Source organism: Branchiostoma belcheri, unplaced genomic scaffold, assembly GCF_001625305.1.
Source record: "Branchiostoma belcheri isolate BF01 breed outbred unplaced genomic scaffold, Haploidv18h27 scaffold34, whole genome shotgun sequence".
NCBI lineage: Eukaryota > Metazoa > Chordata > Leptocardii > Amphioxiformes > Branchiostomatidae > Branchiostoma > Branchiostoma belcheri.
Genome location: NW_017803954.1, coordinates 199910 through 225417, shown reverse-complemented (window position 1 = coordinate 225417; position 25508 = coordinate 199910). Strand labels below are relative to the sequence as shown.

The following is a 25508-nucleotide window of genomic DNA, read 5'->3' as shown; positions in this document are numbered from 1 at the left end:
AGAAATATCTGTGTATGCTTCTAGACAATCGATGCTCAAAAACATTTACCATTAGCCAAACAATGATTCTGGGGTTTTCATTTCGAGTGCAGGTTTACAAAGATGACGGAAGGATACAGTAGCTTATTTTTCTAACACGACATGAAGTTTCTTTTTGGCGATTTAGTACCTTCATACATCACACAGTGTCAGCACTGGATCAACGTTCGTCTATATCGAGTTGCGCATGCCTAGGTTTTCTACGCTTTGGGCTGCGGATGAGCAGACAGTTTAAGATAAGAGTCGAAGAGTCGATGGAAGTCCTGCATCACATCAACAAACCGTTTCACTGTCTAGATCTTGTTCCAAGTTGTTTCAAAGTCACCAAAGAAGTGAATACAAAGTGGGTAGTAGCGATTGTTTTAGACATGTGGAGCTACCATAACAACAAAAGTGTTCCCCAATTCTTCCTCTCAGATTTGTCCGCCAATTAAGTACTTTCCTGTGTAATTGTGGTTTTCATTTTCTGCTGGCCGATTGCTTACAGCGAACTATAAATGAATAATAAAGCGGAGCTAGATGGGCTATCTTGAGGAGGAGGCCATTGCTCGTAATTTGCTGATGCCTGAACCGGAAGCCCCACTATTTCCGGGAGTTTCCCCTGCCATTTCCGGTATTCAAAACCGTTTTCGGTAATCTCGTCCGAGAAGAAGCAATTTTGCGGCGAATGGGAGATTTCTTCTTTAAGATGCGAGTGGATAAATGTTAACACTGGCAACGTTGGGAGGCTTTTTAAACGGGTCTTTATTTAAGTCTAGTTCTTTGGGAGAAGACGCGCTTTTGTCTAGTCTTAGATTTAGTGGGATTTACCTACTGTGCATGTGTGGGCATCATGGGGGCATTCCGTCTTGAATCAGATGTACTATTCTTACGAAACAAAGACAGCACGGTAAGTTATCATTGTGAGCTCGAAATCACTTCTGGTCCATTTATTTCACAAGTCTACTTGACGATGAAAGACAGCGTTAGTTTCACTTTACAAATGTGAACGGACATGCAAAGTGTGAACCAATGTTTTTACGCTAGAATGCTTCCGTTTTGAGAATCCTCTTTGAATTATAGATGGAAGTCAAGGACGTAAACAGACAATGGACTATATTTTTGTAGGAAATTTATTGCTAACACATTGATATTGGTGTAAAAGAATGTGATGATTAAGCTACCCCATACCGTCACGTAATTTCAATTAACCACTGAGAGACATGAACGTTCTGGGGGTAATAAAAGGCGATTTATGGATTTATGGCCAAATCCAGGTGATTTCTTCCGACCGATTAATCACATCCACGGACGTGCCGACTGGTTCTTTCTTCCTCTGCGTGCACAAAACGGCTGGTAATGAATTCTTAAGCACCCAGTCCCGTATGTTTACAGTGAAGTGTTTTGTTCAGATCTCGTCCATAGGGGCTGACGTCACGCGATCTCCAAATGACGGTCCGAGGCGTGAGGGTGTCGTTGGGTCCCTATCAAATACCGGAAAGACTTTTACAGAAAGGGAAAAGGGTCTGCAAAGTATTCCGTGTCCAGTCCAGTCGCATGTCAGACAACAGGATTATGGCGCATCCCCTTTCCCGAAAAAATGCGAGATAGTTCTCAGTGATTTTTAACGACATAGGGTTTTGGCATGCCCCTTCGAGACCCCCAAATTTTACTTCAGCCCGCAGCATCATTCTGAGATGGTGGATCACCAATTTATCCTGTCCCCTTGATTAGTCGTCACTAATAATCAATCTCATCCATGCACAAATGAAAGGCAAGCAAAAAAGCATTTAAGCGTGTATCAAAATGATTGAAAACGATTTTGTTTCTAACAGACCTGAATATGCTACAGGAAAAGGCATATGGCGATGCTCGAAGTTGTCCACTAACGGCAGATTTGATGGACAGAGCAGTCGTTCGACGGGGTTTATGAAATTGGGTTGCCCACTATATAGTCTGTAATGCCACATACCGATTTATGTCGCGGCGATAACCTGGCAATGCGAAGTTAAGTCAGTGTTAGACACGGTTGGTGTGCGGCGTGATGGTGACGTGAGGCGCCTCCGGGTGCTGCTCCTCCTCCCGGCTGGGCGGCGGGCACGGATTATTTATAGCGGCAGGTGGAAGCGTCATTTTCCCGCTGGCCTTTTCACCTCAATAACCGTTCTAACGCCTTACCTCGTCAAATCACCTCCTCAACAGATCCGCATCCTAAATCAGTGCCCTGACGGACGTGGCCGGCGGTCCCAGGCTTCTGTACGGCAGGCCAGGCAGAACACGGCGGCGGACTGTCACACTGTGGGGACGAGCCATCCACCCGGACAGCCCCACCCGCTCACACTCGTGTGTTAGCAGATCGAAGTGGGGGACCGTTCGGCAATGCTGCGGGGGAGGGTCGTCTTTGACGGACTTAGTTGTAACAGAGAGCCCCCGAAGCGATAGTTAATCTTTCCCTTTTCATTATGATTGATCCATACCTCGGTAATGATATCCATATGGCACGCCGGCGAGGCAAAACCGAACAGACACGGAAGATACGAGACCTGAATTCGTCTGACGGAACGTGCAGCGGAGGAGATAAACAGGGCGAGATACTATATAAAATGCGGGTACTTTATTGCGGTACCTAGATTTGCATGATTAGCTTAAGCATTGTAGGAAAATGCTATTGCATCCTAACGACATTCTTGTCTCACAGGAAATTGTTCACATCTACTTTGGTTTCCATCGAATACACCTGGTCCCCTGACTTGCGACGTGAAACGGATTCTCCCCGATATGAATAGGTAATCCTGACGGATGTCAAGGGTCAGGGCGGATCTGCTAATGGAGAAGCTAATTGACGCCGTGTAATTTCATTCCCTCCAGCTCCCCAATATTCCACAGGCGTCTCAGCCGAGACGGGTCAACATGCTCCCGACTGGCGGGCGTAGGAACGTGCCTGCCACCTGTTTTCCACTGGAGCACAGTCACTTACTAAACCCTGCAGACGGTTCCAACTAGACGTCGTAACCTAAAAGGAGTGTTTTTCAGAATCCAGTACTTTGTAAAATCTCACAACAGAAAGCAGTGCTTCTATGTAAGGATCTATTAGCGTTGCCAGTCACGTCGTACCCTTATAAATCACCGTGTACCTGAACAACAATCATCCTAAAACTCGCTGTGGGAAGCCGGTGCTTTCTTGGAAAAATGCTCTGAACTCTATCAGACTTGGAAAGAGAAAATTCCTGAGGTTCGCGCTCGGAAGCTCACTGTGGGGCACAGGTGTTTGTTAGGTAATCATTTTCGACTGAGACGGAGAATACATCTTGGTGAACAGGTTAGGAACTGTAACAACTCCCACGTTCCACCTATTTTCCGGACCGCAGGCACCGGTGAAACCTCTCAGTGAGCACCTAGCGTGGGGCGGTAACGACATGAGCGTACCGGGGCCCTTCCGTTTCCCCACAACCCGCACCTTGCCCCATAAGACGAAGAATTCCCCATCTGGATGACATCGGGAACGTTTCGGAGACGCTAATCCAGCGGATACAGCGCTCAGATGCGCCGATTGCCCCAAATACCGTTACGTACCTTTCTCTGCTAATCCCCGTTGCTATGATTTTGCCTTCCTCTGATTCGAAATGACGAGTGTTGTCCCCAATTACCTCTGAGATAACTCATGGCAGAATAATCCAGCGAATCTACAGGCGAATTGCTTGTCCGCCTTCCACCCCGTTCTGGTGACACGGGAAGCCGGGGAAATGGGCGAGGGGCGGCGGTTAAACTTCGTTATGGGGAGTGCTTTTCGTGGTACTGGGTTGCAGGGTGAATTAGTCCTAATTTTAAACTCAGCGCACCCGGACTTGAAAGGCTGTTGTTCTATCCGATGATTCGTCATAATTTTTGTGCCGGAGAAAATGCCGATCTCTTGGTAGCCTGGGGTAGATCCAACAGCGGTGTCACCATGAGAGAAACATTTAATAGACATGATCGAAAATACAGCGGACTTCAAAAATCGATTTGAAGCAATCAGCTAAATGTGTTGGTATCCTCTGGCCGATCAAGCTTGCAATTGCTGAAGGCATTTTACATTCTGGACAAGAGCGTGGGCTGTAATTCACTTTTATGTGCCTTTGAAGGAAGGAAAAGAAAGGCAGAATTAAACTCCTGTATTTGAGTTTCTCTTGACATGAGATTACCGCCTACCGATCATCTTTCTGGCGGGTCTTGTCTCCCTAAAAAGGCGGCGTGATCGGTGATTGGCACTGGCTTCGATTCCATCGATTTTTCTTCGGTTTCAAAGGAGCAAATGAAGGGGAAGCTTCCTGAAAGATTTGGGCTAGTGTCAAAAGTTATTGGCCTTTTTCACCGGAGTAATTTTGTTTCGTGTTGAAAAGTTGAAGGTTGCCAAAATCGAGGGCGTAATTCATGGGAGTACAGGAGGTATGCGGAGTAACTGAGTTAGTAAGATGTCACTTGGGATGCACCGATCTAGTCTTATCTAATTGCATTAAAAAGTACAACATAGCATGATATTGTATGCGGAGTTGCTGACAAATCGATATATTACATTATAATCTCGTTTTCTACTCTGATTTCAATTGTACACACATTTTATTCGGTTTGAAATAGTGTTTTACATCGAACAACCGGCATTTTGCTTTGTGCATTAAACCGTGCTCAACTAATTTCACTAACGCTACGCCTTCGGGAAGGGAGCTACCTAACTACGTGCATATTCACCGCTTGTGGACAACGTTTTAAGTGGGTAAAGCCAAGAAGTTTTAACGTCATTTTTTAAAAATATTTGCTGATCAAGAAGGACGCATCTCTGTTCTATGATCGGGCTATGGAATCTAAAAAAAGTGGGAGGGCATAGGGAGACATTTTATCAATAACAAATCGAAGTCAAACATGGCCCTAATAAGATGGGATCAGACGACATGTAAGTGGAATACATCTTGTCACCGCGTGACCCAGATATGTTAAACCTCGCCGTGCACCAGGATTGGCGGACTGGATTATGAGGACGCCCAGAGACGTGCCGTGGTTTGGAAGCGCGTATGGTTTAGTGGCTAGCAATTCTGCTACCGGATCCCAAGGTCGGAGGTTCGAATCTTTGTCCTCATTTTGAAGACTGATATGGCCCCTACTGATACGGGCTGCGGAGTGGATGGTGTACGCAGCAGTCTCAAAGGAAACCCACGTTTTCAAGACGGAATACCCCGGGGTGTTATTAAGCAAACCATCCAGTTCTTGTGTACACTTATTCACATATGGCGGTTTGCGAGTAATATGTCCACATGACTATCCTTACAATGACCACAGTTACAAGACTAACACTGTCGTATTTTCATCACCAACGGAAATCAAATTTCACCACTTATTTCATGGGTGACCCAGATTGTAACCGATGCAAATTAGATTTCAGCCAATGGCTTGATTACAAACAATAACATTTCGTATTCAAATTGTGCAGAAAACACAACAATTTCCCGTGCCACTCCCGCGGGCTACTCCAGACCTCTCCATGGTGCTGAAATAATGGCTGTTCTACAGTCACATCCGTTATGTTAACATAAACATGTGCAGGTCGGAACCTGGAGCGCCCAGGAGGCACGTATGTGTGTTTCACATACCCAGATGTCACCCGTAGTCACGTACCTCTAAAGAAGTGTCATTCCTTAAATTAGAGACGACACCAAACTTCAGAGTATCAATGGAAGGAAAGCAAATATAAATCCAAGGGTACTTTAGTTGAAGTCTTGATTTGTAGTTTTTGAATGTCGGCAGAAAATTGTTGGTACTTCAGGAGAAAAATGTTCTGTAACGATTTATGACATATTCGGCGCACGGCCGACCCAAAACCTGAAGGTCACTGACCCCACAGATAGCGCGTGCCTCTGCATATCTGGACGGGCTGTTTAATATTCACCGCACGGCGCCTGGGCTGGCGTATGCAGAATAGTACACTTGGATATTCTCCAACGTACGGGATAGGTGTAACCATGTAAAATAGTTATTAGGTTCACTGCCTACTTATTTGAATGTATATATAGACACGGGGAAATGAAAACTTCACAAAATTGTGCACATAATAAGCTAATAGTGAAAGTGGTGGTAGGTGTAAATTACATACAGATTGCGTTATCTGGAATGTTTATAGTTTTGCGGCCAAAATGTTGCAATGAGGCGCTTTAACGTCAAATATAGTGAGATGACATCTGATCGAGCTCTCATTTTATCCGTTCAACACCGACCTACTTTATACAATGTCCTTGAAATCTGGCACCAACAGAGAGAAGCAACGGACAGGATGACGGATTGATTTTTGTCAGGATTTAGTTGCAGCAGCTAGAGATGCGCCGATTAAAGCCAACCCCCTGCCAATCTAACTGTCATTAGTATCCGGTAAATGATTTCTGATGCTTCTATTATTGTATCAAAGTACCTAAAAACATGCCAGTTTCATGGGGTGAATGCAATAGCTGAGTGAGTAAGGGCTGTTTACGGTTTGAAATGGTATACGTTGTTGCAGTTCGTGCGGCGACTAGGACATTTGTGCCGGTTACAGATAGAATGTCAGACGTCGAAAACAGGACGTTTTTCATAAGCGAGTGGGGGAACTTGTCAAATCACACGACGTGACACGTCCACCCACGTTCCATGGCTTTCTGACGCTGATTGCATTTTGGGTAGTCCTTGTCACGTGATGAGGGCCCGGCACGCGTCACATTATCAACATCATATCTTACGAGGATTATCATTGGTCCACAATGTCGGTGGAATCAATATTGGATCGCGTGCGGGGACGTGGGGGCGTGTAAGTAGACTATCTAGTGAAACATATGGCAAAACCAGAAAAACATTCACTTCACAACACTTCAAAACCTCAGGTATTTTTCCTCACGGCAAAGCTAAATTTGCCAGGTTAAAAACACTGGCATTACAAAAGCCGCGGTAAAAAATCAGCACAGACGGCCAACTGCAGCATATTTCGCTGTTCGGATTTGTTAGTACGTTTTGTATTGTAGGGGACGTCGTTCCAATTGTACTGGTCTAGGAAAGAACCAAAATAACTATAAAGTTGGCTTACTAAGACTAATCTCGCCATTACCGTAGAATCTAATCTGCATTGGGCTCCATTTAAACTAGTATATATTAATGTGCTGTCTTCTGAAATATTTGAGCGCAAAATTCTCACTAAACCATACGAGCTCTTGCGACAGACTAAATGTACCTTGTTACAGGATTATAGTGATGTAGCGCCGAGAAGCAGGTTATTCTAAGTCCATTTATTCATTAGTGAGGCGAGCGCGCCTAATTCTGCCGATCCTCTCCGCGCGGCGCGGCACTAAGCGGGAGATACGGTACAGTTGGGGAGTTTGTACGTCTGGCCGTGTGAATGTGAGGAGAATATTAAGCATTTCACAAATCTACATGTGTACATTTGGACAGAAAAGCCGTGAATACGGTCTAGCGCACGCAGAGGGGCTGTAGGATCGTGATGTGACTGGAAACCAAATGCCCTCCTCACTTTCGGTTCGGAAGACTTGAAACGCACCCATGCGAACTAGAGCGGAAGTGACATACTAGGTTTCAGCATGGGTGAGATCCCCAGCCCGCTTCAACTTCAGAAGTAATGTCATAGATTTTTGTCCAGACAAATATCGAAATGGTTAATTTTCTAAGGGCACTGTCTAAGTGTGTGGAATGACAGAACACAAATTATTATGCTGCTCGGCAGCGTCACACTTTCCACAAAGAAAAATTAGGATTTTAGGTTTGTAGATATCATTGGGAGTGGTCTCACAAATACGTGCTCATATTCAAACGAAATTCTCTGAATGGCACATACATTATGTGACGAAACAACTTCAGAATTACAAGGCTTGCGTATTTGCTCATTATTGGCTTAATACAAATGTAATAGAAATGGCATATAAATACGTCATTCTACGTAAACAAGACTACTGGAAACCTGGAGGTAAAGAGAAGTCTGAAATTAAAATGAAAGTGAATTTCCCTGGCAATCAGTTGCGTTTGTGTGACATGGTGCTAAATGTACATGAAGTTAACGTTCTCGCGCATAATAACATAATTGATGTGGGAATATAAAGTTAATTCGCCTTACCTGAGGTTTTGGGCTGTGGCACGTCGAAGGAGAAGGCGAACCTGGGAGAAGGTGGCGGGTTCTCCACCGAGCGCTCTATGGGAGAGGAATGCATCCGCCTTCTCCATTCCAGCTTGGTCTTGGACTTGTTGTTCCCCACCGCCGCGCCAGGTGGCGCCGTTGACGTGCTCCCGACCGACGAGCTGGTGTCGCTGGTGGAAGCCATGGCAGTGGAGACGGTGATGTCTGAACTGGCCACGGATCCGTTGCTAGCTCCCGTAGGGCAAGAAGAGGTTGCTACGGGCAGGGAGAGGGTGCTGCCTTGTGGAGACACGCCCGTCCCTGTCACCACTGTCGTCTCCACACCCATGGTCACGGGGGCTTGAGTAGAAGTAGGATTTTGTCTGTCGCTTATAGAGATCGAGGGTTCACTGATGGTGGATTCGGAAAGGGAGGCAGTTCCATTTCCGGCTATTTCTCCTTCCGGTGCGGCTGAATCCGGGCCTGGTTGCGTCTGGTCGGGCTCCTTCTGCGTGGTTTCAGTTCTGTTGACAGTAGCCGCTTGTTTGGAGCCGTTACTTGACTGGGATTGCTCCGACTCCGAAGTGGTTGCGGTTTTCCCGGCGTCTGAAGCGCTACTTGATGTACCAGAGCTTTTTGGTGCATGATTCTCTCCTGGCATGGTATTGGCGACGGTCTTGGCGCAAGCGCGTGAAAGAGAGCTAACTACTGCAGTCGTAGTGGACGAAGTGCTTCCGTAAGATCGCGAAATAAAACCAGAATCTGTAATAGACCTGTAATCCCCGCTCAGCACTCCTTCTGAACAGTCCGATAGCCTGTACTCCCCGCTTAGAATTCCTGTCCCTTCCCCTAGTGGGTCGGCGAGTGGCCCGTTCCTTATGCCAGCAGCTACCGCAGATTGCACATCCGGGGCCCTTCCAACATGGCTCCTTCCAAGAGTCTCTTGTCCAGAGTAGCTCGCTGAAACAAGAGCAACAGTCGTGATTTTTTCTCCGAACACCTGTCCCCCGCACACCTGCGGGTTGGCGATCACCTGGCCACACACCTGCGCGTTGTTCCCCGTGGTAATGTCCGTGAGCACGCTGTCACCAACGCGCGATTTCCACGGGCTGAAAGTCTTGTGTCGCTCGGGGGCGGGCGCACTGCTGACCAGACCCACTACACTCTTTGCAGTCGACGTCCGAGAGGGTGAGTCTCGGGCAGAGTCGCCTTCAACACACCTCAGTGGGGAAGAGTTCTTCACTTTTCCGTCCTTGTCCGACACGATATTGTTCCTGTCTATTGTCTTCCCGGCCTTCTGAGATGACCCCGGGTGCTTATTTCCGCCATGACTGCTTTTACCGGGCGCCACCATCTGACAAGGAGCGCCATTTCCTTTCGTGATGACCTTCTCAGGAGTTGTCACACGACTGCCTCGTCCTTCGCTTTCTTTATTGTCCCCTCGTTTGAAATCTCCCGCCTTTTTACCCTTGTTGGCACCGTGCGCTTGCGTAGGAGGTACCTTTCCCTTCCCTGTGGCCTTTGCGGTCGGTTTTGCAGGTGCCTTTGCGTTTCCACTTACAGACGACACTGGGGCAATTTCCGGTGACTTTAGCTTCTTGTCCCCTTGGGCCTGCTTACTCATGCTGGGGCTGGAGAGGAGAGAGGAAAAATATTCAGTATAGAAACAACGACGAATAAACATCATACAAACGACACAAGAAGGTGTCTGGTCACTGAGCTAGATCATTAACAGAACACACACACACACACACACACACACACACACGCACGCAAACACACACATACACGCACGCAAACACACATACACATACATACACGCGCACAAATACACGCACACACACACACACACACACACACACACATGCATACACATATACGCGCGCGCACACACACGCTCACTCACTCACTCACACACACACACACACGCATGCATGCATACATATACGTGCGTGCACACACACGCCCATGCACGCACGCACACACACACACACACACAATCACAGAAACACACACACACACACACAATCACACAATCACACAAACACACACACACACACACACACACACACACACACACACACACACACACACACACACACACACACACACACACACACACACACACACACACACACACACAACACACACACACACACAATCACACAATCACACAAACACACACAATCACACAAACACACACACACACACACACACACACATACTTAAAGGCGCGCACGTTTTCAGTCTGATCTCCTTTGATGCTCAGGAAAACAAATTGCGAGCAGGATGTGTTAGTAGTCCTCCTCTGCCGAACTACCAGATCAAGTGGCAAAATGCACTGTTCAAAAGACTCCCGCTCTTTCATCTACACCAAAGATATATGTACTGATGAAAATCAGTCTCAGACTGAAGGATCGTTTCACAGGTCCATTGGCCAGAGCTGCAGGCCTGAGAGATGAGAGGGACCGTTAGTCACGGGTTGCCTTCAGTGGGTGGAGCAACAGGAAGCGCGCAATACGTTATTTGCCGTGACGTAAATGGAGAAGCGTACTAATTACAAGTCATTAGGGAATTTGTAACTGAACAATGTGTAATATACACAGTCCTGTTCGGGGCTTATAAGCTCCCACGCGCGTAACCTTGGCAGTGTTAATGACCCCTGGCGCGCCCATGTCCCAGCCTCTATCTCACGGTCCTTACGTGACTAGCATGAAGGCGCACGGGACCTTGGCACCGGTTCAAACCGGATGAGCGTGACGTCATGGGTCCATTATGTGTGCTCGTCGGAAATTATCTGCAAGAATGTGACGATCAAAGAAGCCCCGAATGTCAGCCACATAATATACAATAGTAGCAGGGACAAGGTCACGTGATGACAGGCGGCGCTTTAATCTCCTATAACGGTATGATCAGGAACTGTCACGTGATCGCATCACCAGGGAGACACAAACGGTAAGCGGTGCTATAAATAGATAAACGCAGACGATCCCGTCGATGTTGACTGCTGGAGATCATCAGGAAAATTGTTAGACGGCCCCGCCCCGTGTTAGCGATTAGGAATGCAAATATTATCGATAATCTACCTGGCAAGCAGATACCTGCAGAGTGACGTGTGCCACAGGATATCAATTTCCATTGCAGCAATTTTTGACTACATTTTCATACTATACGAGGTGGCAAGGCGGTCTAGGAATGTAAAGGTTCTGTCTTCGAATCAGAACCTTTACAGTGAGGTGAAGGTCTATAACCACATTTAGAGCACGTTAAAATCCCACCACGTGAAGTATGGGTCCAGTGTGGTGTGCCTGGTTGCAGTATACGCAGGATGGCGTACGGCATTTCTGTTTTCTTTTCATATAAAACATTATGGTTCTGACCAGTAACTAAACACGGAATCGCAAACCAAGCTACCAAAAGGCAAGCTGTCCTGATATGCACAGTGAGGCTGTACAGGGTCGTCATACCGTGCAGACAATTTTACTTGAAACAACTTTGGCCATAAAATCGTCCATTAAGTCATTCTGCAGCGACCGACTGGACTTAGCCTTCACATCTCAATAGTCAGTAGAATATCAAACAACGCGGTTGCTATAAAGCAAGAAGAGTATGGACTGATCCTTTGCCTGGACATCACAAATGAACTAGAACCATGTGAAAAAGTAAATATCCATGGACAGACTGCCATATGTACAATGACTGGACTGCTGAAACAGTTTGATATTACTGGTGTACATAATAAGGAGATGAGTTATGGTGTATGATTCTATTCACTATGTAGCACTTCCATTAGAAGATATTGATCTTCCAGAATCCAACAAGAGCAACAGCCCACCGGATATGCCCATTGATAATACGAAAGGGAATGAGAGGCCCAACAGAAAGCCTTTCATATTCAATAAGGTCGAATCGGCTCGAGTACTTCTCACAGTTAACCATGACTGCTCAGATGACAACGGATCGGAATGAATCCTACATGTATGTGTTTCAAAGCGCTGCTGTAGACGCGCAGCACCAGCTACACATACGTGACTCGGCAAGTTGTTAGAGACTTACGGTTCTGTCTCGGCGATGCAGCTGATTTACCGGCGATGGTTGTAATTAAGGGCCTTTCCGTGATCTCATTCCCAAACCTACGAATTGACCATATATGTCCTGGGAAACGCGTAAAGCAGCGCGGATAACGCAGTCTGCTCGGTGGAGAAGCGGGCGGGAGCCTCCGTAAGCACCGCCGTGACGCCGTCCGTCTTATCGCCCGTCTGGATGATGGAGCCGTGACGTGGGCAGCAGCTTTGTGAGATGGCGATTTGCGGAAGATTTTCCGAGTAATAAAGTTTTCTCTTCCTGGCGCGAGTGGCGCATTAAATTGATTGTATCATGTAGGTCATCTACACTACACGGAATGGCACCACAAAACGCGCCCTTCACAAGTACGGGCGGCTCACGGGCCACAGAAAGGATATATTCACTGAATGATAGACGGAAAGGAAGCCTCGGTTCAAGGGAAATTCGCTATTCACTACAGAATGTCCTTAGTTGACCGCATGTTTTTACGTACAAAATTGTTCTGTGCTCCCCTCCCGCAAAAAGCTACAATCCTGACAATGTTTGACTAGAGTAAAACGCGTACAGTGGTACTATCGTTGTCTGTCAATAAATACAAACTAGCCTCATCAACCATACGTAACCAAACAATAACAGATAAATATGCTAAGAATGAACCTGGGTTGTTACAGACTCTCCTCGCTGACAGAGTACCTCAGCAATGGTTCAACAATGTCTCCATCTTTCGTTTGACGTTTACACATGCTTGAAAAATAAACAAAACATGAAAAGAGATGTTTTATTGACGCAACTAAAAGTGTAAAGTACAGTGACTTTCGTACGTATGACCAACTACAAAATAGAAATTCAAAATAAATCTTAACGCACTAAACAATAAGCACTAACATAACATAACATAACATAACATAACATAACATAACATAACATAACATAACATAACATAACAAAATATCTTTAATACCTTGTTTCAGTCAGATGCGCCCTAGCGTCGTTACTAGTTACAAAATAATACTATAGAACACAGAGACAATAACTAACTAGCTAACGGTAGAGAGATGGAAGGTGCAGGTAGATATTTGAAGGCAGCAGCAAATTGAAATGCGTAGCCTCTATTATACTTAAGTGATATTTTGATAATCTCGCTCTAAGATAATTTCCTGAACTTTCTTCAATGGCTGTATTGGCTATTGGTGGACTTTTCCATTGACATTGCCAAACAATAATGTCCAGCTGTTGGGCATTCTTTTTTTTAATCATCAATCAGTAAGTGTTTATTTCTCAAATTTGGCTACGTACCGCCGCCAAAGGACAACATGTTTGTTGAATGATGTCTTTGTGGAGGTAAATTCGACTTTGATTACCCAGAATTTGACCCTGCTCATGACAAACAGAGCTAGTTCTCGGTCCCGTTGGAAGTGATAACATTACAGCACACAACATATATCCTCTGTCGAATTGATTATTGAAGTAGTGCCTTGATCCGTCCCACAGTTAATATTTGATTCAAATAGAATACGTTACCATTCTTATGCTGGAGACTACAATGTACTTGTAGAGAATGTATATTCTCATTTTTTTTACAAGACTAGCTTATTATAGCTTATTACACAGATAATAGCTAACCGTATTGGTGTGCAGTTGTGTATCTGAAACCAGTGTAATTATAATTTGATATCTTGAGTAACCGTATCTTAGATAGTACAGACGCGCAAGCCGCACCCCAGACGTTCGCACCTATACAGGCCCCTAATGTGCATCGCATCGGTGAACACTTGACATAAAACATTCCGCTTCGGGCCCGACTAAAAACCGCTTGTGTCTCTCAGACATCGAGTCAGCAGGCTTATCTCCGCAGTACACTGTTATCTCCGCGGTGTGGGAGGTATATCGTTCAGGTAAATATGGTCGCTGGATGCCGAATTACAGCGTTAGAGGTGCCGCGTGCAGACAATAGTAACCACGGTACGGAAGGGATGGCGAGAGGTGTGCCGGGAAAGAGGGAGAAATTGCACACGAAGGATATCGATACCGAATAAATTTTGTACAAGAAGTTCTGAAACAGACATAGCTCGTTTTGCGTACTTTGTATGTCCGACAGAAACAGCTCATTGCTACCTTTATGTTCCGAATGGAGAGGGGATCATCACAGGTTCCGTTACCTGTGGATTCTATGCAGTTCGTGTAACGGTGCGGTCACATCATTATGAATTTTCAAGCAGGTTTTGACAGACCAACCGCTGATAATGACCTAAGATAAGTTAGACACCTGAATTTTGACATATCCGTGACTAACTCATGAATTCCTTCAGTTTGCCGTCGTATGACGTTGAATGTGTTAGTGTCCTGAGCAAAGAACGCATCGGTGATCTATGTTAGTGATGTTACGCATTCCCAGCTCATTGTAAGTGCGGTGCCCCCCCCCCTCCCTCCGATCGTGCCAACTCCCGCACATTTCACTCCAAGACGTTCGCTCTTCTACTGTTGCTCTCCGCGGTTCGGTTCGTGTGCAACAGTAGTGTTGAATAGAGGGTCTGTTCAAAGACATTCGTAACAACAACAAATGCCGGTGAGTTCAGGACAAAAGCCACACTATGGGTCCTTACAATTTGTTCATTCTTGCCTTCAAACATCTAAGAAAATCAGGTCTATGATCAGCCCTTTTGGTTAGTTCTTAGTCCGTACGAACAGCACTTTATGAAGAAGACTAGTGTCCGCAATACTTCATGGCGCAGTCTTGGTAAGATTGTAAAGGGGTTGTGAGATGTATGACGGGTCTCCTTACACAGTCCTGGTAAAACACGAAGGGCGGCGTACCATGTAAAGGTCTCCTGGCCATACCCAAACGGCCTACTTGCGTGCTGATTTCCCGGAATGTAGCCCACCGATTCGAAATGGCACTATCCTGGCTTGACACGATAGCGTGACTGTATAATGGCCTAATGACCATGCCAGCCGCCTGGGGACCACACGGCAACCATGCATCATTTTGCCACGAATTCCTAGCGCATTTCAGTGATGGCAAGAAATTTACGGAAGATTACCCGGGGTAACACTCCGACAATCTAAGATTGTAAAAAAAACTTGCATTCACCAGGTAACAAAGTAGGGGGGCTATTCCTTTCAGCCAACAAATTTGAGTTGTGGAGCTATGTCAGGTTTTGTATCTCATGAAAAAGCCGTTTACTATTTAATTGTGTTGTGGACTTTGAGTACCAGTCCCCAATGCCCCTGCTAGTTGTCTGACAATTCAATGATGAACACTCTACAACGAAGTGCGTCATTCATAGCAGGTGGCGTAGAAGAGCACATATTTATGAATAAATAATCGGAAAAATAATCATCATGGGTTTACCATTCATATGAGAAACAGGCCATTCTTTGTTCTTGTCACGAGTGTGCATTCATAGCATGACTGCAGCAATCATCATCCAAATATTGTAGAGAAAAATATACATCTGGTTACCGTAACCATTTGTTATGACGTCAATGAACTCGCAAGTCGTGGTCGTCGCACTCGCTATTTTTGAGCAACCGAACTCAGTAATTATGGGCCACTGTGCAGTAGTGAATGAGCAGTGTGCACGGGCCAGTATACTCGGTAGTCTTGTGCTATTGCATTTGCTAATCACGGTGCCTGCATGTGTACTTGGTAAAACTATGCCATTGCATTCACTAATGCGAGAAAATACACTTGTTATGCATCGCCACTGCACAGTGTGCAGCAATGTGTGGTGGACATGTACGCATTCTTCATGGGCGATTGCTCTTTCTAACCGCACACGATCAAACTAATTATGCGGCGGAACCATCACATTTGGTATCTCATTGTCCTCCGACCGACGTCAGAAATACAACGATTGAAAATCAGGTAAGCAACCAACAATTCAGCACCATGGAGAGAAGCCCCATGGATAGTGCATGCTGCTGCGTACATTCCTTTTGTCGCCGTACACAGTCATTGTCAATTGTTTGGATGGTTTGGACGGTGAGAAATCTCGCGCTCCATATCATACGTCAATGAATGAGATATACGAACGGACGGGGCAGTATTGGCAGAGGCAAACGCAATTTCGTCCCCATCTAAATGTGAATCGCGTCATTTCAATATCCGGCAAGAGTCTCTCCCCGGGTGAGCGAAGCTCTGTAAGTACCCGGCCAGGTTATTTAACCCGTTTGTCAAAATGGCCATGGCAACGCCGTCATAAAAATCGTCTGATCGTGGCTCCCAGAATCCCCTGCGGCCCGGAGGAAACGACTCAATCAGATTACTTCTGGAGCGGACCTAAGCCGGCGGCCATGATGGGTTTGTGATACAGGGCGGCTGTTACACACATAAAGTCTGGCCTCACACAACAGCACTGTTCTCATACTCTCAACGATACCGATTTAACATAGTCAGACATTACTTTAAAAATTCGTGTACATAATGTATGATGAATAATGAATACTATACAAGTAACGAACGCAGCTTGTCCTGAGTGGCCAATGCCGTTATCGCCTCTCATACCTATCAACGTGCTGTAACTGTGAACTGCTGCAAAGTGACCTTCCCCTAGCCGGAAGGATGGTATGATAAAAGATGCTATGTCCATCATGTGAACATTTTAGAATATGTAACAAGGTAGACCATATGCATATGCCCCCCTCCCCCCGGAAGAAAGTAACAATCGCCATGATGAAGATAACGTACATCCGGCAGTATGTATACTTATGTACTTATGAGGTCTTATGTAGGGACGCCGGAAATGGCACCCCTCTATCCTGATCATGTCCGCAGGCCGTGCGGGATGGTATCCTAACCACCAGGTCATCACGTTCCTTCACGATGGGGCAGCGCCTCGTCCCTCTACAGTAACTGTTGAAAATTACCAAAATGGCCTCTAAGACAAACAATCGCTACTAGAAAAATATCATACATCGATATATTTCATACGATAATTTCTCCTAGTGTTCCTTTCACTTCTAGATACCCTCTACTTGAATGTCAAGAGGAGGTTATCTCCAACTTTGTCAAACCTGGTTTATCAGAAATTGAGAAGCAAAGGCGACCAAGAGCCCCATCATGTATCTTACATATAAGTTAGGCACAAAGCCAGGGAAAGGCAGATCTTCGACCGCTGGCCAGTAATCTGTATCCCCAAAGGCAACGATGAGGTTGATACTCAACGCAGATGAAACTGCTGGGGCGCCAGAGATAGGCTAATGCGCGCGCATATTGAAAATCGACGATAGCGATGCCCAATAGTACAGAAGAACCTCAAGGGCGCCAAGTTGGACCGGGGGGGGGGGCTACGCCTGGGAAAATGATGCCTGAGTTCATCCAGTTAAGTTGGCGGTTTTGGTAAACATTTCATTTTTTCATAAACCAAGATCGCAGTGAAGACATTGGGCCAAATTCAGGAAACTCCGTGTAAAATGTAGGAAAACATACACTACCAGGCTGAACCATACACCCCGCCACACACATACAGACACACACGCACATACATACATACAAACAAACGCGCGCACACAAACACATACCTTTCGATACATTTTTCATACTAAATTTACTTCCTCTTGGGACGAATAAATCCCTAATTATCCTTCTCGTATCGCTTAAACGGTACATGCAAAACCATGTTAAAACAATTAGGGAGCACGGCTGGAATGAAAGGGAAGCGGCGAGGGGCGAAACTCCCAGCGGGCTCGTGGGGGATAATTTGCCAGCCTAAGAGAGGAACATGGGATTGTTTTGAGTCTTTTTACAGGCACTGGTTGACGAGTAATTTCAGACTCCTATTTAAACATGATGTTGGCCCTTTATTTTCAATCATATTGCATTTTCCTGACACTACTTCAAACCTCACATTTTTTTCTCTCCCCACATTGTCGACATAACGCTAAAATGCATTGGCACGTTTTAGAACATTTACCATGTATTGCCACTTATTTGTCGAATCGTTGATTTCTACATTGGAAACACATCATCTGGAATGTTGCTGTAACCCTGACCCTCGACCTTGCACAACATGGTTACCCGTTATGATCAGCAAGTCACCCCCGTTTCATTTTTTATCCGTACCTCTTCAAAAGGGACTTCCAAGAATCCCATTCAAACCACCCCCGCAACTAACTCCCTGAGAAGAGAAGGTGTAGGAATGTGGAGATGTGTCAACTGGCTCATTGATTTCCGATTCGCCTGAAATTTTGAAATACTGAAGCAATAACAAAACACGAGGTTTTAAATGTCAAAGAGTTATTTAGCACCACCATATATGTATGTTCTCCGGGGGAATATTCAGGACATACAATATTTCAGTTACTCTCTGGTACATATCCGGTCCACTGAGGAAGACATTGAGTTTTAATGAAATAATCTCTTCTATCTTTTGTCTCATCTCTTAAGATGAATTTAGAAAGGCATCGACATGAATTCATTCCCCAAACCTGCCAATCTGTTTTACACTGGTTAGATGTAAACAATGTCTCAAATAGAATATCCCAGATATGATAGTAGAGCAATATCACACCAGTTTGGTTCAGAAAACCGTGAAGAGAGAGACTAAACCACTCTCCATTGCGAACACCTAGCGACACCTACACCGCAGCAGTCAGCGGTTTGTCCCTGGTTATCTAGCCTACCTGTACGGACAATGACGTCATCTTCAGGAAGCCCGATTTAAAGCGCAGACGGGAGGCAGATAACGTGAGGATCTTTCAGAGTTGACGTTTTCCAGTCGCCAGGCCCCTCCCGTCCCCCTGCCGTGCTTCCCCACGTATCGACCGGGTCACCGCCGTGGAACACTCCACCCACGGTCGTCACATCGTCCGTCCCTTTCCCAGACGCGCAGAAACACGGGGAGAAAGCGAGCCCCCAGCTTTAGGCTGTGGTTCCCGCCTTACAGACACTTTATGGCAGCCACCCCCGGCGGTGGACCCCACCGCAGCACACACGTCACACGGAGCGCGGCTCCGCGCCGGCAGGCATGCCAATGCCCTGCTGGTGGGAGGACCCAGCCTGCCAGCACAAGGCACATGGCGGGAAGATTTTGAACAGATATCCGTGCCGCACCACACACCTAACTCCCGCCGTCGTTTTAACATCATTAACAAAAACCACCACTTATAGTACACAGCCAACAGAGCAAGCCACAAAGGCTATATGATACCCTAATGCAATAAACGCTGACTGTGAGCGCGTTTCTTACCGCTTATCATATTTCACTAATTGATAGAATTTCCGTACATATCTAAGCATAGCAGACCGTCTGCTCTAACACAGGAGTGCGCTAAGTGAGCCACTGGAGGAAGGCATCATTAACGGAGCGCTCCCAAATATGATATGTGGCCGGGCCGTCTCCTCACAACCACCCATTCAGTACCCCAGTCAGTGCCCGCGTCACGCCGGGCAGAATTTCGCGCGTAGCAAATCAATTGTGGCCCAGACAAAGGCGCCCTCCGGAGGCCCGGAGAAGCAGAGAGGGCTCACCTGTGTTCCAACGCCACGCATGCGTGGTCAGACTAAAAAAACGGTGAAGATGAATCGCGGTGATTCTCCCTCTCCACATTCCTCCCCTCTGTCTGCCCATCAATAGTTCCGAATATGACGTCAACGCCGCTAAATCTCTGACCTGTGGGGGTCAAAGTTCACCCAGCTTGCCAACTAGCAATGCCTGATAACTTCCATCCCACTATTGTTGGACCATGATAATGGTTCATTCTGACTGTTTATCGACGAATAATGAGTGTGGAAATATAATGATAAAACCTGCACGATTCCCTCAGTGGACACACGGAAATTACCACTGGCTGAAGCGGCGCACCCAACGAACTTGGCGGAATCACTCAATTAAAAAAAAGCCAAAACGTTACCTTATCATAGAAGCGGCAGGTGGGTAAGCCTCCGTCCTATTTGCCGACACAGCGGGGCACCTAGGTGCTAAAACTGTCACGAAAAGAATTACTGAAGCAACAATATGCAGGTACCTGTCGGTATGCCGTGTTCACCTGTTAGAGCCCCGCCAGGTGAAGCGCCCATTCCGACAAATCCAAGTAAATAATCCCGAGCTGGGGTTTACTTTTCCCCGGACGGCAGGGGAAGAGATTTCGCATTCCGCCCACTTGCTGAATATTCCAGAAAAACAACGACAAGCAGGGCACAGGCATGACGGTCATGGCGGCCGGGTACCCACCTGTTACAGGCTGGTGAAGAAGGTGGGGCCGGTCCAGGTGACACACCTCCTACACACACACACGGCACCGCGCAATCAACCCCTCTTTCAGGTCAACATCAAGCCCGTTCCCCTTCACTGACAACACACATGAGAGAGGATTACCTTGCCAGGGGCTCCGGTATCGTCGCCCTGGAAATTTTCTGCCCCATTTTCCGGGCGAGGGGATCCGTGCTCGGTCCAGCGGCTCCGCGGGCCTGGCACGCATTTACTGATGGTGGGGGCGGAGGAGGAGCGCTGTTTTCTCAGATGGACTGTCGTTAAAAAGTCATGGGGGCTTTACCCAGATTGAGCGGGGGCTCCCCAGGGGCATTTCTAGGGCGGTTCCACTCCCGACCGCTGACTTTTAGGTGATTAGACACAGCCGCTACGGTGTCAAAGTCATGTAACGACTCGGGAAGGCAGGCACAGAGGGCAAGCATGGGTGCAAAGAACAATGCGCCGGTAAAATCGGAAGAAGACGATGACGAAACATGCAGACGAGAGCTACTCTCCTCTGCGGAGTGAAGAAATCGTCAGCATCGGAAATAAGATAGTCCGGGCTGCACAAGACGCTGATCGATTCTCCCAAGCTGTTCTTTCATTCCGATCACACCGCCGTGCAAGCCTAGTCCGTCTCCAAAATCGACATTTTTTGACGCACGCGAAGGAAATGAATACAGTGGATGCGCCTTAAATTATGGCTGCGCGCTCTCCCCTACCTGGGCCCCTTAATGTCGGATTATAACTACGAGGATGAGACTTTACAACATTTCGTGCTTCCTGACTCCCTATTGTACTCACCTTTGCCCCAAGAGACTTAGGGATCCGCCGCTCCTAAAGACGTTATTGTCCCGTAAGAACGATCCTTCTTTCGCGCCAGAGAGCACCTCCATTACAAAAGGGGGGCAGTAGAGGCGGGGCGGGCCGAGAGGGGGCCGCGCCAATCCGAAATCTCGGAAATTCCGTCACACAAAATGACCTCGAAAAACACCTGGAGATGGAGGCAGAGGGCAGTCAGGTACAGCTCGCCCACAATCCGAGTAAACCGACTGTGGTGTAAGCTGATTAGCTCGCCATTAGGGCGGCAGAAACGCGGCGCACAGCAGAAATGCGCATATCCGTGAGGTACGACACCTCGCCAACCTGCCAGGAAGGCTGAATTCGATTGGAATCCCATTAGGGGGAGGATGGGAGGCCCAGGTGGGCCCGAACAGGGGCAGGGAGAAAAGGGGACCGTTCACAGGACGTCCAGGTGGGGGACGGGGGATCAAACATGCCCGAAAACATCACAGACGAGACGGGATTCCTACTCTCTATCAGTGAGCGGAATGAGGAACGAATCTGTAGTCTGGTCAGTCATCAAGATGGCCGGAACAGGATGACAAGCATTAAGAGTTAAAGGAAGATCAAGACTGTATATGTTCATTATCGTATGTAATATATTTATGATAGATACATGTTTAGCATAGAACCTGCAGGAATATCTCTGTCTTTGTTGTTCCCTTGATATATCAATTCAAAAACAAAAACATAAACACAATTTACGAAGAAAGACATCGCTCTAAACCCCGATACTGAAGGACACTATAAATGTATTTACATCACCATGGAGGTCACTATGGTCACGGAATTAGGACATAATTTATTGATTTGCGACTAAAACAATCATGGAAGAAGAAAAACTTCATCATGCCAGCAATATATCATGTTTATATGCTTACAGCGCAAAACATTAATAATGTGGGAGTGCATGGAAGATCACTTAAAGCCACTGCTGAACTGAAATGTTGGCAAGAAACTTGATACAAAATAATAAAAAGATATTAAAAACAAGGCAATCTTTCACCGAACAAAACTGAGCTTAAACGTAGCTATGCCTTGAATAAAACAATATCAACGTCCTTGTCTGAAAACGGATACGAACAAGAAATAATTAATGCGAAAAGTCTTCATAATAAAAGTATAAGAATACAATTGATATGTGGAGCTATCGATGACTATCTATTGCCAGTCAAACACAAAAATATCAAACCAGCCGGGGCCGGTTACTTGAGTCCAATATCTTTAGATACATGTCACGATTTGAGAATTTATGTAGGAAGATAAGAACGGACCCCAAGGAGAGGATCAATCTTGGTGGTATCTCAAGGAGTAATCAACTTCTGCTACTGCTCAGGGAACAGCAGGAAGTTCCACGTTTAGAGAAGACATCTTAGGAAAAACGGAAAATGAAAAAGGAATACTTAAGGATAACGAGGAGGCCAATTGGACAAAATTAAATGTGGGAAACAGAAAAATGATAGATTAGAAAGAAATTTATTAATAAGAAATGACAACAAAATTACCTCAACTCCCAATTCATCCCGTCTCTAACCTGATTGATTCTAATGTTGATTGGAACATACAAATAGAGGGAGCAAACTGGTGCGGATAAAAAAGCACTTCTAACATCATTTGTCTGACTGTGACGATGTTAGGACAGATGCGGTAGATAATGCCAATGTCATCATCACAATCAATCAAGAAAGTCAGCCTCCCGATGTTCCTATAGGTCATACATAATCCCCTGCTATCAGGGGTTACCTGGAGCCGGCCCCCCGCCTGATAATGAGAACGCACCGTGGAACACCTTAGTCCAATGGAGGTCAGTGACCCCAAAAGATGGCGGCGTGGTGTCTTTACCCCTTTTCCACAAGAGGTTGCGACCGCTGTGCGACTACTGAACGACCAAAACAGTTTGCTCAAAGAAGTATAAAAAAAACTACTAAGTATTTATTACGTTTTGTTTATGTACATATTGCATTATATTCCAGTATGAAATCAAGGGCCACACCAAATTTTGGTCGCCCTGAGCTAGCTGTCTAGTGGAAAGGGGCATAAGCAAAAGAAATTGTGTAGTTTATGTAGCTGAAATAGCAAAATAAGTTTCATAAACCAGTATGTTATGTCCAGCTAGGTTTCGTCTGCCATACAGAACGACAACATAATTCAGTACTAGCAACTTGGTTGAAGATGGCTCATGTGTTCGATACAAGCCATCGCTTTCTGCCCAAGGCGAGCGCGTCTAACGCTGGGGTGTTTGTCATCATTGATGCAAAGACATGTGTGGAAAAAAATACAATAATCGTGCCTACTTAATATTAATCGATAGGCCTTAAAGCATAGAATTAACAAAACAACAACAAACGATGCGTCACTGGAGCTTTTTGTTTGTAAATAGTGACCCGCTAACTGCGTGCCATGAACATGTGAACAAAATAAATGGACTTAGGATTTGAAAGGCATAAAATACAGAATTACTTTGCGACTTTAATCTTGTGTTCCAGGAGAATCGGTCATTTTAGAATGATGTCATTTTATTTGCGGTTAAAGTATAGAAATGCGTAAAAATGTGTAACGAAATAAGTGCTTAAAAGATACTGAGATCCTCTCAGAACGTGATGGGTATAAATCATATGGCGGTGAACCAACGAAATGGATTTTTTTCTCTCCCCGAGCATCCAATAAATGGCATTGTTACAGCACAAGCGTTTAAAGCACAACCTGCAGTAGCAATGATGTAGTAACAATAATGGTTTCACCAATTACTGATGTTCCTAATTCATCTATATGTTAATTTACCAGTAACGACACCCCGCTCATGAATTTCAAGTGGGCACAGTTAGGTTGTTAAGGCCTGTCCTGGTGATGGGCTATGGCAACGTCCTAACTGACAGTGCCGAGAAGAGGTTCTTTAATTGTGCAGTCCCTCTGGCAGAACTAGAGCGGCAACGTACAAACGTTTACAGCTGGTTAAAGTGGTGGTTACAGTAGTGTGAACCATAGCCATCGGAAAATAACATTTGGATGGGCAGTTGTTGGGAGACAGCGGCACCAGGAAGATTGGAGCGCCGGAAATATTGGCCCTGATGTTGGGACATCCGTGCACATCGTGCCCGCTGCGATGCTGTTTTGATGAATATTTGATATGACCTGATTCGTTCAAATGAGAAACGCTACATATGAAATACAACAGGGACGATCCAGGTGCTGAAACAATGCCACGACATCAAGTACAGAATGTGGCGTGGATACTTCACAGCAATGTGATCCTTGAAAGCTATATCTGTTCAACCTTTTATGCTTTTCCTCATTTATTGTTCATATGCTGTCAAACATCTGACAAATTTCTTTAAATCTTCGCTCGACAGGTACATGAAAGGGCACTTTAAGTGCCCAAAACGGGGACTTTGCATTTATTCTTGGTGGGGGAGGAATGAAGCTATTGTTGTCTAAAATTGGAAGCCTGAGCGACAGGTTTTGAATATACTACAGTAAAAGATAGCTCTGTTGATAAATTTTATATCGGCTGTTTTGTGTCAGTGCATAGTTTTCATTTGCATTAATCAAGACAATAATCATACAGCTGATAACGTATAAGGAAGGCCATAATAATTTGTTTGAAGATTTGGAACTCTGTAGTAGGTTATCTAGCGGATGCCGCCATGGGTACTTGAACACGTCAGCAGCAAATCCATTCATGTAGATCTGATAAGCGCTCGGCGTGATTGGCACCTCTGAAATACGTCAGGAGAGATGACTCCATACAGGAACCACAGCGACACCATTCCTGGTAACCTGAGGTATGGCGGCAACATACCACTAAAATCTATCAATTTCAATATGTACTTCTAGTAGCTGCGAAATCCAACTTCTAGTGCGAAATGCATTATGCCATTGTATCCACGCCTGCAAGGCCGCCTGTCAACAATCCTATACTACTTCTAGTTTCAAAACATGTTCCGTGCAGTGTTTTAATTTTGCATGGTGGTTTAGAAAAGCTGCAGGATCTCGCCAAGTGCCCTTCTCCATACACCCAGCCTGTCCCGTCCCGTTCTGTCCCGTCCCGTCCTGTCCCAGTGTTGGCGGTCCTGCCAGCTGGGCGGTGTGCATGGGGGGACGCGAAACAGACGGCGGCCATCATCCCATGTAAATAAAGCAGGTTATTATTACCGAGCCTGCCCGATTGGAATGAGCACCTAAATGCCGTTCAATCTTCCCGTAATGAAGTCGCGAGATAAGCAAATCAAATCTGCCGCACAATGGTCCGGAGATCGATGGGGGAGGGTGCTGGG

The 25508-nt window shown here is 45.9% G+C and overlaps 1 protein-coding gene across 9 annotated transcripts in view; it reads right to left on the bottom strand.

Annotated features, from left to right (window-relative positions):
- Positions 1-25508, bottom strand: part of LOC109475561 (tripartite motif-containing protein 2-like) — an 82394-nt gene that overhangs the window by 5375 nt on the left and 51511 nt on the right. For 6 of the 9 annotated variants that reach the window (XM_019776232.1, XM_019776231.1, XM_019776233.1 and 3 more), the window contains one exon: positions 8135-9765. In XM_019776232.1, coding sequence (XP_019631791.1) covers positions 8135-9758 — 1624 coding nt within the window. In that variant the 5' untranslated portion in view covers positions 9759-9765. Of the gene's footprint in view, positions 1-8134; positions 9766-10373; positions 10395-19670; positions 19773-21195; positions 21274-25508 lie in introns of those variants that run through there. The other 3 variants (XM_019776234.1, XM_019776235.1, XM_019776237.1) reach the window with 3 other exon arrangements.